General features: G+C 66.9%; 1 protein-coding gene across 2 annotated transcripts in view; it reads right to left on the reverse strand.

The window, feature by feature from the left end:
• The window catches only part of NOTCH1 (notch receptor 1), a 45,965-nt gene that overhangs the window by 22,636 nt on the left and 10,520 nt on the right, over positions 1-12,809 (reverse strand). The window contains exons 3-6 of one of the 2 annotated variants that reach the window (XM_070799603.1): positions 4,084-4,346; positions 3,235-3,573; positions 1,045-1,167; positions 327-560 (exon numbers count right to left, since the gene is read on the reverse strand). In XM_070799603.1, the coding sequence (XP_070655704.1) occupies positions 327-560; positions 1,045-1,167; positions 3,235-3,573; positions 4,084-4,346 (959 nt within the window). Of the gene's footprint in view, positions 1-326; positions 561-732; positions 1,018-1,044; positions 1,168-3,234; positions 3,574-4,083; positions 4,347-12,809 lie in introns of those variants that run through there. The other variant, XM_070799604.1, reaches the window with a different exon arrangement.

Genomic DNA, 12,809 nt, shown 5'->3' on the forward strand with positions numbered 1-12,809 from the left:
GGGCATGGCGGTGGGCATCAGCGGCGTCACTGTCCCCCCACCTCCCCGGGCTGGGAACGCCGACTGCCCACAGCTGGTGTCCGCTCCCACCCGGCTCCCCAGGGAGGGCCCCCCTGCCACGACACAGCCAGTGACCCTGTGGAGGGCCCTACGATGCCGGAGCTATTCCAGGAGGCTCACAGCCGCCCGCTTCACTCCAGGAGGCCCCTCCTGGGGTTCCCCCCTTATGGGCCCCACAGAGCTGCAGTGTGAGCTTCTGTGTGAGGCCCCTCACCCGGGCCTGACCGCCAAAGGGCCCTCCGCCCGGTGGCAGGCTGGGCGCTCACCCGTGCGGCCGTGGGGACACTCGCAGTAGAAGGAGGCCACGCGGTCGTGGCAGGTGGCGCCCTGGAAGCAGGAGGCGCTGGCGCAGTCGTCGATGTTCTCGCTGCAGTCCTCGCCCGTCCAGCCGTTGACGCACACGCAGTTGTAGCCGCCGTGGGTGTTGTGGCAGGTCCCGCCGTTCTGGCAGGCGTTGGGCATGAGCTGGCACTCGTCCACGTCCTCTGTGCAGTACTGACCTGCGAGGGGCCGGGACAGTCGGTGCCTCCAGCCCCCTCCGCCAAGCTGAGACCCTCACCTCCACCAGGAAGTCTTCCTGACTTCCTCCAGCCCCGCCAGCCAGAGTCAGCCTTTCCCCTGCACCCCTGGCACCTGGGGGCTCTCGCCTGGCTGCTCCGTGTCCATGCTCACCTGTGGGCAGGGCCTGCATCCTGCTGGCCAGAATCCCTGTGTCCTGGCCAGCAAGCTGGACTCAAACTGGGGACCTGATTGTGGCCAGGCCAGCCCGGGGCCAGGCTGCAAATGGCCCACACAGACGGGCTGGTGCCGCCCACGTCTGTGCTGCTCCATGGGGCTGGGGGGCCTCCGACCCTGCCGGGGGGGCGGTCAGCTGCAGGTCACAGCATCCTTCCCGCCCCCAGATCTCAGCTCCCTCCTGCCTGCCCCCCACGGGGACAGACTCCAGCAGCAGAGGTGCCCGCCCGAGCCTCCCGCTGCACGCACCTGTCCACTCCGGGGGGCAGCGGCAGTTGTAGGTGTTCACGCCGTCCACACAGGCGCCTCCGTTCTTGCAGCTGTTCCCCGGACAGTCGTCAATGTTTTCCTCACAGTTCTGGCCAGTGAAGCCTGCAGCAGGGGCCAGCCGCCCGGTCAGGCCTCCTCACGGGGCCAGGCCCGCACCCGTCCTGTCACGCTTGCCCTGGGTTCTGGCACCTTCCTGGCTGGACCCAGGACACCCTACTCTGGGCGGAGAGCTGCTCTCCACGGCCTGTCCTGTGATGCCCACCGCCTCGGAGCCCTTGGAGTCCCTGCCCCACACCCTGCCCTCCCCACTCCTGTGACCGGGCCCCACACCCCAGAGCCCACGGTCAGCACATTCCTAAGCAATCGTTTTGTAAAGGGCCAGCTGAACAGAGGGGACCCACAATCACAGGCTCCCCAGGGTTCTGTCGGAGAAGACGTCTGTGCTATGGCCTCTCTGACTGGGCACTGGCTGCGGGCCCAGCCCTGTGCTCAGGGTTGTCTGCACACCCCCATGTGCGGCCGCGGATACCCCATCTGACGGAGCAGCGCTGGGCCTGGGAGACCCTACGCAGGGAACTGGAGCAGGGAGACAGAGGGACCCCGGCAGGCAGTTGGGGGTGGGGGTGTGCGTGCAGGTGCGGCCCCCACACTTCCCAGCAGCAGAGGCGCAGGCAGGGTGGGAGCCCCCCACCCTCTCCCTGCCCTCTCCCAGCCAGGAGGTGGCCACGCACCACCTCCACGTCCAACCAGTTAGCTATTAATCCGTTCGACTCCCGCTGGTTCAATAATCAACCCAGAAAGGTGCGTCTGGCAATAGCCAAACCTGCAGCCGGTTACTAATTAATGCCCCTCCCGGGGCGCCTTTGGACCCCCTCCTGCCCCTCCCTCGGAGGCCCCCCCGACTAGAGCCTGGCACCCACACTCCAGTCCCTCCTGCGTGCGGCGGGCCTAAAGCGCCGCCTCTCCGCACCCTCGGATCACCTCTGGCCGGTGGGGCCACCCGCTGCACGTGTGCAGCCTCCTCTGCCAGGCCCATGCCTCCCACCACCCCCCGGCCCGCACCACAGCCCCGCCTGACCCGCGGGGCCAGACGCAAGGGCGCAGGCTTGGGGTCCCACAGCCTGCCTCCCTCAGGAAGGCATCTGAACTCAGACTCTCAAAGAGCCACGCAGCCCAGCTGGGCAGTGGGTAGTGCCGGGGCGGGCAGGTGGTGAGGGGAGAACCAGGGACCGGAAATGCACACGCCTGCCGTCTGCACGCAGAGGCAACAGGCCCGGGGCTTGCGGGCGGGAAAAGCACTTCCTCTTTGCAAGGGCCGGGCTGGGCCAAGGGCCGTGTGGGGGCCGGAGCGACCTTTGGGTCAGTCCTGAGTCAGCCAGACCCTGGGCCCTCCTCTCTCCAGCACCCAAACCCCACCGACCCCACCTCCTCGTCGCCCCACCCCAAAACACCCTCCCCTTCCCAGTTCTGCCTAACTGCCCCTATGCAAGTGATAGACTAGAGGTTTTCGAACCTCTTCGTCATTATTAGTATTTTTAGATCAGCAGCAGCAAATCAGACTCAGATGAAAACTACAGTGGAAAGTCTGGGACATGAAACAGGAACGCTGGAGCTGCTGGGGGGATGGGGAGGGCTGGGCCTACCCGTCATTCCTGCCCCGGCAGTGGGCAACGGGAGAGGCCAGGAGGAAGGCCACCACTGGGGGGAAGCACGCGTGAGCCCCGGCCCCCCCCGGCCCTACCTCCAGGAACCAGGGGAAGCCCCGCGGGCAGCACAGGCGAGGGTGCTCCCCGCAGCGGGGGAGAATTCTGTAACATGCACGTGGTCCCAGGGAACTCGGGATAAGGGGCCTCCCGGGGGGGCCTGAAGGAGGCTGGTATCCACAGCCCGGGAGACTCGGAGCAGGGGGCCAGGACAGCAGAGTGACCCCGGAGCAGACGGAATGCTCAGGCCCTCCCTGGGGGTGGCAGGGTCCCTGGCACAGGGGAGGAGCACTAGGGTGTCACAGCAGACCTGTCCTGGGGCGGCACTTGGTGGGTGGGTGCCCCCATCCCACAGCCTACCCTGCACCACCCCCAAGATTGCCCTCCAACCGCCCGGGCTCGGGTGATGCCCCCAGACCCAGCCTGCCCGGCTCCCCGCCCCCTGAACGCTTCCAGCGGGCAGTACCTGGCAGGCAGGCGCACTCGTGGGTGGTGTCCCCCGTGGGGCGGCAGGTGCCCCCGTTCTGGCAGGGGGAGGGACTGCAGGGCACGTAGGGCAGCTCGCAGTGGGGGCCGGTGTGGGTGGGGCGGCAGACGCAGCGGTAGGAGCCGACCTCGTTGAGGCAGGTGCCGCCGTGGTGGCAGAGCCCGGGGCTCTGGCTGCACTCGTTGACGTCCTGCCTGCACGTGGGGCCGTGGAAGCCGGGCGGGCAGTGGCAGATATACGACGCCTCAAAGGGCAGGCACTGGCCACCGTTGGCACAGGGGTTGGAGGCGCAGGGGTCGGCCTGCTGGCACGTCTTCCCTGGGGGGGCAGGGGGTGGGGGGGTGGTTAGCCGGCCTCCCTGGTTCCTGTGAGCTGGGGGCAGCGTCCAGACCCGGACAGTGGGTGAGCCGGGCATGGGCCCAGTGGCATGAGCTCCTCACCGCCCGGGGACCCCAACCGCTCAGGGGCTAAGTGACCACTGTGGGACGCACAGTAGGCCAGGGCCCCTGGGGAGCTGACCCAGACTGCGTCCCTCCTGAGCCGGCGGTGACACCACGGCTCCTGCAGGGATTGCGGGGAGTCTCCCCTTTTCTTACAGAGGCTGCGGCATGAGGCCGGGGGGTGCCCTCGAGCCGGAAACTGACACCTCCAAGGCTGGAAAGCGGCATGGGGACCCCAGAGTGGGGACTCTGGGCAATTTCTGGATCGCTGACCCCCACAGCCGAGCCCGGTCCAGGACCGTCCACGGCACGCGGACGGGGGCCCGGCATCGGCTGTGTGGGCGGCTGGGGGAAGGCCAGCCCATCCCCGCCCCTCCGGGGTCCTCACCTGACCAGCCCGGGGTGCACAGGCACTTGTACTCAGTGAGCGTGAGCAGATCACAGGTGCCGCCGTTGAGGCAGGGGCTGGCGAGGCAAGCGTGGTCGCGGGGCGTCAGGCACAGCGGCCCCGAGAAGCCCAGGCGGCAGCCGCAGACATAGTCCACCAGGCCTTCTCGCTCCGTCGTGTGGCACGTCCCGCCGTTCTTGCAGGGGGCGCTGAGGCAGGGGTTGGGGGCCTGGCATTGCTGGCCCGCGAAGGCCCCGCCGCAGCTGTAGCAGACACGCCAGGGTGGTGAGCACCCACTCCCCACCTAGCCCTCCACCAGCCCCGGCATCCATGGGGGTCCCCTCCTGGGCAGCAGCCCCCCTCAAAGGGCTCGGGGAGGTTCTGGGACCAGAGTGGGGGTCATTGCCCAACATCACCATGGTGCCAAGCGCCACTGAGCTCTCCGCTTTAAAGTGGTTACTTTTACATCAAGGGAATTTCATGTCCATAAAAACAGTGATTATGTTAATTGGAGACATTAGAGACCAGAGTGTTTGGCGGGCCCCAGCGTCGGTTTCAGAAGCCACGGAGGCGTCTGTCTGCACCCGTGAGCCACTGAGAAGGGGCTGCGCGGGCCAGACCCAGCCATTCTCCGTGGAAGGGAATGGTGTTGTGTGCAACCTTTTGTTTCAGGGACCTGCCTACTCTCTTTCTCTCCAGGTTTTCTGTAACGAATATGCATTATTTGGGTAATAAAAGAGTTCACAGATGGCTCTTCTTTCAGTACAAACACGAGAGCAAACAGGGATGGGACTGCAGACGCCACGTGGCCGGGCTCCCCTGTTGTTGCCGACGTGGAATTCTTTCTCGGGGTCTGACGCGACAGGACTGTGCTGCTCGGCGCTCCACCCTCACCCACGCGTGGTGCCCGGACGCAGTCTCTCCCTTTCGGGGGTGAAGGCTTCACATCAGAAGCCCAGCCCGCTGCACAGCTGGAGAAAGCAGGGGCCAGGAGGACGGCCACTCCGGCAGGCCCTGTGCCGGCTCCCGGGCTGCGACGGTAGCAGGTGAGCCGGGAGTGGGGGGCGCCTTGCCCCCGGCCCAGCCCCAGGCCTGGTCCCCGGCGCTCCCCACCGGGAAGGGCTCGGCACCTGCCACCCCTGCCCCGGGGCCGCCCTTGGCCACCTGTTGCCTCGGCTTCTTGAGACGGGGCGGTACATGCCCCCCAGGGTCACCTCGCGGCCTTGAGCTTGAGGGAAAGCCCAGGAGAGGCTCTGGGACCAGCCAGGCCTCCCTCTTCCCAGCGGCAGAGCCTCTGGGGTGGAATGCGCCCACGGCCCCCAGCTGGCAGCGGCCTGGGAAGGCAGCCCTGACGCTGGGCCCACAGCCCTGGGCGCTGGTGGTTGGGGGCCCCTCCCCCTGCAGGGCAGCCAAGGGGACTCTGGGGGAAAAGAGGGCCCTCCTGGGCTCCGACCACCCCACCTTCCCAAGACCCCCCCGAGAGGGGATGCTCCTTGGGGTTCAGGCCTTCACTCCAGGACCCCTTGCCCCCGACAAATGCCAGCCGGCCGGGGCCCCCTCCCTCCCCTCCTGCCCAAAGCTGCACAGGGAGAGGGGGCGGGGGCAGCCTCCGTCCTGGGGGCGGGGGATCGGTGAGAAGCAGGGGCTTTCCTCTGAGGCTGTGGCTTGGGCAGGGCGGGCGGGGAGGACGCAAAATGGCCACTCCGGACCACCATCTGTCGCCTGAAGCCAAAAGTCCCAAACCAACTGGCTTAAAGAAAAACAGCTGCCCTTCTGGGAGGGGCGCAGGGGCGGTAACTCAGGGCTGAGCCGCGGCTCCCGCCCAGCCCGCTCAGGGAGGGGAGGAGGACGGTGTGGCTGGCTCCTCTCTGGGGGCACAGACCCCAGGACGCACCCCCTGTGCGACCGGCACCCTGGCACCTCGGGCTCCGGCAGGGCCATACCCTGGAGCCTGGGGAAGGTGGCGTGGCCCCCACTGAGCGTGGATCCAGTTACAGGCTGCCTGGTCCCAGCCTGAGTGGCACTGGGAACCCAGAGCCCTGGAGGGGAGGGGGGAGACCCAGGAGGTAGCACCTCCCCCACCTCTCAATGCCCTCCATTGTCAGGCAGGAGCTGGCCACCGCTCCCTATTGGAGAAAAGGCTCTTTTTTTTCTTTCCCAGCTACTAAAGAGCAGCAGAAAGTGGGAGCTGGACAGAGGACGCTTGGTCATCAAAGTGGGGCGGGGGGTGGGAGCCCGCCTGCCCTGTCCATGCCCAGCTCCAAGGCGTGGGAAGCCCACCCAGGTGGGCGAGTTGAGGCAGGCCTGCCCCATGGCCTGGGGGAAACGCACACAAGGCTGCCCAGCGCGTCCTCCGTGTGGGCTCCGCCTTCATCACTGGTCTGGTTCAGCAGCATTCCCAAGTGGACCAGAAAGGCCCCACCGGGGTGCACAACCCTCCAGCCTCCAGCCACGGGGCAGTGTGTCCCTGAACCCCACCCCAAGCCCGTCCTGAACGGGGAGCCTAACGCAGAGGACTGTGGGAGAACCCACCTGGACCGAGAGCATCCTGGCCAGGGAGGCTGCGTGAATTACAGTGGGAGGAAAAGCGCGCCCAGTAAATCAGGCGGCGGCAGCAGGGACAAAGGGCGGCTGGGGAGCAGGTGCGCCTGTGGCCGGGGACGCGGGCGGCAGCTGCTCCTGGCCAGCGCAGCGGCGGCTGCCAGCCCCGGCAGGCGGGGGGCGGAGCAGGAGCCAGGGAGGCTCCTCCGTGGGGGGATGGCAGCGGCTGAGGGGGCCCATTGTCCTCCCTGCTCCTGTCCAGGCCTGGCGGACGCTGCTGTGAAGGCACGCTGCCCATGCGGGCCGGCTCCAGGGCTGGGCCTGGCCGCCGTCCACCACAAGCACCCCAGCCAGGGGAGCGGCAGGGCAGCGAGGGAGGGACAGCCTCGGGAGGGGGGGTGCTGCTGAGGCAGGTGCTCCGGGGGGGTGCTGGGTACAACCAGGGCCTGGCTTAGCTCCATGGGAGGACGCCCGGGGCCAGGTCAGCCTGGCGGGGGCCAGGGGTGGGTAGGCAGGGTGGAGGGGCCTTACAACCCATCACAGAGGCCTGTCCCTGCTCTGGGCGGCCTCCAGCCATGCTCCCCCCTCGCCTAGACGTGTCCCCGCCTGCCCCCAACCCTGGCTGCAGTGCCAGGGTTTCCTGGGGAGGCGCCCACGGCACCCGCACTTCCCTGAGAAGGTAGAGAGCCCGTGAGGCTGCTCAGACGTGGCCAGTCCGCTGGGACCAGTGACCAAGTCCCTCGTGGCCATTCGGTCCTGAACACCTGTCCTGGCAGCTCAGCCTAAGTGCCTGGCAGGGACAGGGGCCTGTGCTTGGAGGGGAAAGTCGTGCCCGACACCTGCCTCAGGATTCCAGGCCAGGGGCCGTCGGGGACCCTGAGGCTGGACGAGAACCCCCCCCCCCCCGCCCCCGTGCACCGTGCCACTCGGCTCCTGGCGCCTGGGGGCCCGTGGCAGCTTCCCCTTCCTTGCTCCCCTCTGAAAGTGGTCCTTCAGTGTCTCCTCCTCCACTCGCCTTTCCTCCGGCCCACACATCGCCCAGCGGAGTGTCCTGGCCCACCACGGCCAACAGCAGCTGAGGGTCAGGTGGTGGCTGGGGGCTCCAGGATCAGAGCTGCAGAGAGGCGGCACCCGGGGTGGGGGGCGGCAGCGCCGAACAGCTGCTGGGACACCCGCTCACCCGCCCGCCAGCCTGGAGCTCATTGGAGCCTCCTTCAGTGTTTCCTCCGAGCCAGCTCCTCCCCCCACCCCTCCCACCCCACAGCGCGGCTCCATAGAAATGCAGCCCCAGAAGCGTCCGGAGGCAGATGCTGCCTTGACCTTTCACCCCTTCACCCGGGACTAATGCTAAATGATGCTGTTTTCCTTTCTGAGTTAAGCGAGCCATCTGCCACCCCCAGGGGAGAGATGACAGCTCTCTCTACCCGCAGTTCCAAGGCAGGACTCAGCACGAGGAAGGACTCAATGGGTTCTGCCCTCGAGGAGTCTGTGATTGAGTGGGGGGTTGAGCGGGGCAGAGCTGGGTGAGCACAGGGCCCTGGCCGGGTGGGGGTGCAGACGGGGGTCATCGGGGGTGTGCCGCCCCCTTCCTTCTGCAGGCCAGACAGAGGCGCCCCAGGGGAGGGGCATCCAGGGGCACCACCAATGGATGAGCGAGACAGTCCATCAGAAGAACTTTTGGGGGGCTCTGCGGCACAGATGGGCACTGCCTGCCAGGCCTGCGTTTCATGCGAGTTGGGGGATCGAGGGCACAGAAGCCCCAGTGCAGAGGTGGCCTGGGCATCTGGGGCACAGGGGACTCTCACTCTAGCCAACACCGCCGGACTGGATTTGCACACAGTTCACCGATGTGTCCCTGGGGACGGTGGCTCCACCAGGGCCCGGGCACCTGCTTAAGGAAAGCCGTGGGGGACACAGGGCTCCCCAGCACGGAGGGCCCCATCCGACCCTGCTGCCTGGGGCCTGGGATATCAGCGCAAGAGCCGGTAACCCATGGCTGGAGGCCACGTCTGCAGGCCCGGGGCCTGTGCCCCAACGGTGGGCAGGGACTGTGCCACCCAACGCAGACAGGGATGGATGCATGTCCCTGACCCCCAGCCATGCAGCCCGTATCCCCGGGGGGCTGAGTCAGGGCCTGGGGTCCTACCTGCTGCAGCCGAAGTCCCCTCCCACCCCCCACGCCCAGCCCCAGTCTGCCTGCAGTGGGGTGCCTGCTAGAAGACCCTCCCCACACCAGACTGCCTCGCTCACAGGCTTTCTGCCCAGGACCCTCCAACAAACACAGTGTCACTGCGGCCCCGAAGAGGGGGGCCAGGGAGCACGGATGGCTCGTCAGGGTACCCCCTCCTCCCCAGAAGTGGTCCAGGATGCCAAACAAAGACCACTATGGCCCACCACCAGGCAGGCAGGCCCGTCCACCTCGGGGCAGCTTGCCCGGGAGGTTCTCAGACCCCCAGCCCAGCCCGGGCGACTGGGGCCATCTGCAGACTGGGCAGAGGAGGCTCTTGCCGGCTTATGGAACAGGAAGACTGAGGCCAGGAGAGGGGGGGTGCATCGGACAGACTCTGAGCCCCCAGCTCCTCCCTCAGAGGGGGCGAGGTCAAGGAGTCCACCTGTGCTCCTGGACAAGGCTTGCCAGGGGTCCTGAGCCCCTCTGGGCAGAGGCTGGTTCAAGGGCCCCGAATCCCAGTAGGGAATCACAGCTTCCAGGATGCTGTGTTCGTGGCAGGTAGGGGGGTGCGCAGTGACTGCGGGTGGTGCTTAGTGGCCTCTGCTGGCCTCCCCCACTGTGCCCACCCACCGTGCCCATCCTGGGGTCCTTCCCCCACTGGGCACAACCAGGACAGCTCAGCTGTGAGGAACGGAGCCCCTGGGAGACACAAAAGCCAGGGGTGCCCAGGGACTCCGACGGCCCCAGGGTAAGAGCTGCAGCGGGCGGGGCTCCAGGTTTCTCTCAAACCCTCAGCATCCTTGGTCCAGACCACTGTCTGAGCCATGACTCTGCCGTGCCCGAGGGCACCTAGACGACGGCCCTCTGCCCTCTCCTGTCTCGGTCCCTTTCTGCTTCAGGCAGGGTGTGCCCAGGGCAGCCCGGAGCCTGGCCAGCCCTGCACGAGTTTGGAGGCCACACTGTGCGACAGCACCCCACCACCTGCAGCCCCAGCTGCCCCAGGAAGCGACTGCAGGGACCCAGCCGGCGCCTGGCTGAGCTGCGGTCTGCTTCCAGCCCGCACGGCCGCTGGGCTGGGGCGGCTCAGAGCTGCAGGGGAGGGCGCTGCCCTGGCTCCCAAGCTTCAGGGAGGAGGCGAGCAGCAGCCAGGGCTGCAGAGGGACAGGGGACCCCGGAAAAGGTCCAGCCAGGTCTGAGGCAGACAGACCCCAACCCCCAACAGCAGCTGACCCTCAGCGGAGAACAGGCAGCAGCTGCAGAGGAGGAAGGGGGTCCAGGCAGGGTGGGGCGTGGAGCCGCTGGGCCCAGCAGCTCCTCCCGGGTTCGGGGCTCTTTGTCTGCCTCTTTTCTCCCAAGTTGCACCTCTGGATGGTTTAGAATAGGCTGGAAAGAGGAAGTGCAGGAGCGCGGGGAAGCCCTTTGTGTTGTGTGTGGACGGAAGCGGTCCTCCGGGAAGCCACCTTTCCCACTGCGGGGAAAACAATGCTTGCGGCTCGCCACCCCCCTGCGGCGATCAGAGCTGCCCCACCCTCGACGTGGGAAGTGGCTGCCCGTCTGAAGGGATGGAAAGGCAGAGGTCAAGCGGCTTCCTGGAGATGGCCCAGCTGCAGTGGGCAGAGAACGACCCGGGCCCACCCACGGGCAGGCACACCGCTGCTTGGCCGGCCCCTCCGGACATTGCAAAAGGCACAGCCAACATGCTGTCCCGAGAACCCTGGGGGCTGCTGGGAGAGGAAGAAAAGCCTGCTGCCCACTCCTCCCCCGCGGTCCTGCTCTGCTGGGTTAATTCCCCAACCATCACCCCCAAAGATGGAGCCAGGAGCTGGACAAAGGTGGGAATGGGTGTCCTTACCCAGGGCTCACCCCAACAGCCCCCTGAGACCCACGTGGTCAAGCCTGCAGCCCCACCTCTGGGAGGCCAGGGAGGGGACCCCCCCCAGCAGCCGGGGAGCTCTGTTCGCCACAAGACGGAGCCAGACCCGTGCCCCAGACACTGGATACAACGAAGGGAAGGGATCGATGAGCGTGCGGCCCGCGCCATGGTGGGGGGGGAGGGCGGCGCTTAATCCAAAACTCGATTAATTAAGTCAGCAACCACAGACTGAGATCCGAGCCAAAGCCAGAAACGATCCTGCAAGTGCCCGCCTCTGCTCAGCTGTGCGGCGGTGCGGGGAGAGGGGAGGCCTGCCCGGTGGCTCCCATCCTCTCCCGCCGACCCGAGCGGACACTCAGGGCAGCCCCGCTTCTTCCCATTCTCCAGTTGAGAATGCAGCGCGGGAGGACACTGAGGACCCCCCTCGACACGGGTCCCCGAAGACACTGTGGACCCCCCTCCCTGCTCCCGGACCTGTACTCAGGCTTTATCTCACTTCTTTCTCAAAATGGGCCTGCAGGGACACTGGCCCACTGTACACATGAGAAAACCAAGGCTCTGGCAGGTTATGCCCACGGCACTACCTGTGTTTGAATGCAGCTCTTAACCTCTGCTGTCCCCAGTGGTGGTCAGACTCCAGGCCCTTGGTGTGAGGGTGGGGGGCGGCCAGAGCACAGCGCCCCCTGGAGGCAGCTGGGAGGCCAGCAGGAGCTCCCTGGGTGGAGGAGGGGGTGTGGGGCCTCCGCACCCCATTCCTTTTCCCCCTCCCCCACCCTGGAGGCCTGGGTTTCTCGCCTGACCGCCTGATCTCCCAGACCGGGAGGGCCGGAGCAGACAATGTGTTCTTACAACCCCACAAGATCTGCTGAAACTCAAAACCCTGGATTGGAAGTGGGGGCGGTGTCTGAGTGAGAAGCCTGGGAATCGGGGAGCTCCCAGCCGGCGGGGTGGGGCTGCCCTGGGCCCCGGCTTCCCCACACCCCTTCCGTGTGGCAGGAGGGGTCCCACCAACGCCGGACACCTGTCACCACCCTCAGCCACAAGAGCTCATGTGGCCTTCCTTCCTGTCTGTCCAGCTCTAGGGACAGAGAGGAAGCACGGAGCCCACAGCCGCCGGCCGCTGGGCGGGCCAGCGGAGAGCGGGCCCTGATGAGGCTCCCGTGAGACCCTCTCCCTGGACGCCTCTCCCAGCTCAGGCTCGCCACCTGCCCAGTGCCCAACCCCTGTGCGAGGCAGACCACCAGGCCCCGTGTCCCCAGGCTTGCCCACAAGCCCGCAGCCGCCCTGGCCCCCACCCCAGGCTCAGCACAGTCACCAAGGCACGGGACCACAGCAGACACCAGGAGACACAACCCTGGCAGCTGCACCCAGGCTGGCGTGGACCTGCTGAGAGACAGACCCGCACTGTTCTGGGCTCAGGGGAGACTCTTCTCCACGGGGAAAGCAGGAGGTTCTTGGGCTGGCCACAACCTTGTGCCCTTCCGCGAAAATGAAAGTGAAGTCACTCAGTCTTGTCTGCCTCTTTGCCACCCCACGGACTGTAGCCTACCACACTCTTCCGTCCATGGGATTTTCCAGGCATGAGTACTGGAGTGGGTTGCCATTGCCTTCTCCAGGGGATCTTCCCGATGCAGGGATCGAACCCAGGTCTCCCGCACTGTAGGCAGACGCTTTATCGTCTGAGCCATGAGCGCCCTTCAATGACCTCACCCAAATCCGGGGCTGGGCTGGTCTCTAGAGAGCCTTCTGGATGAGGCCTGGGAGCACTGGGAACAGGCCTGAGAGTGGAGTGAAGCCACGCTGATATGTCCCATCGGGACCCATGTGTGTTACTGTTTACAGGGGAGCTCAGAGGGGCGGGTGAGCAGCCCCCGGTCACACAGCCCACCATGGCCTGTGCTGTAGAGTACAGCGCTCTCCCAGCCTGGCGGGAGCAGCGAGCTGGAACAGGGCAGGGCAGCTGACGTGGACCGTGCCTGCCTGTGGCCTGGAGGCCAGGCCTTCTAGAAACCCAGATGGGCTTAGCTGGGTCCAGCCCTGACCCAGGCCATGTCCCAGATGCCTGCCGAGCGCCGTGCTGGGCCGGGCCTGGGCCCTGGACCCCCGGGCAGAAGCCGTCATGGCCTGAGGCCCCTGCCACCG

The sequence above is a fragment of the Bos indicus genome, chromosome 11 (assembly GCF_029378745.1).
Source record: "Bos indicus isolate NIAB-ARS_2022 breed Sahiwal x Tharparkar chromosome 11, NIAB-ARS_B.indTharparkar_mat_pri_1.0, whole genome shotgun sequence".
Taxonomy (NCBI): domain Eukaryota; kingdom Metazoa; phylum Chordata; class Mammalia; order Artiodactyla; family Bovidae; genus Bos; species Bos indicus.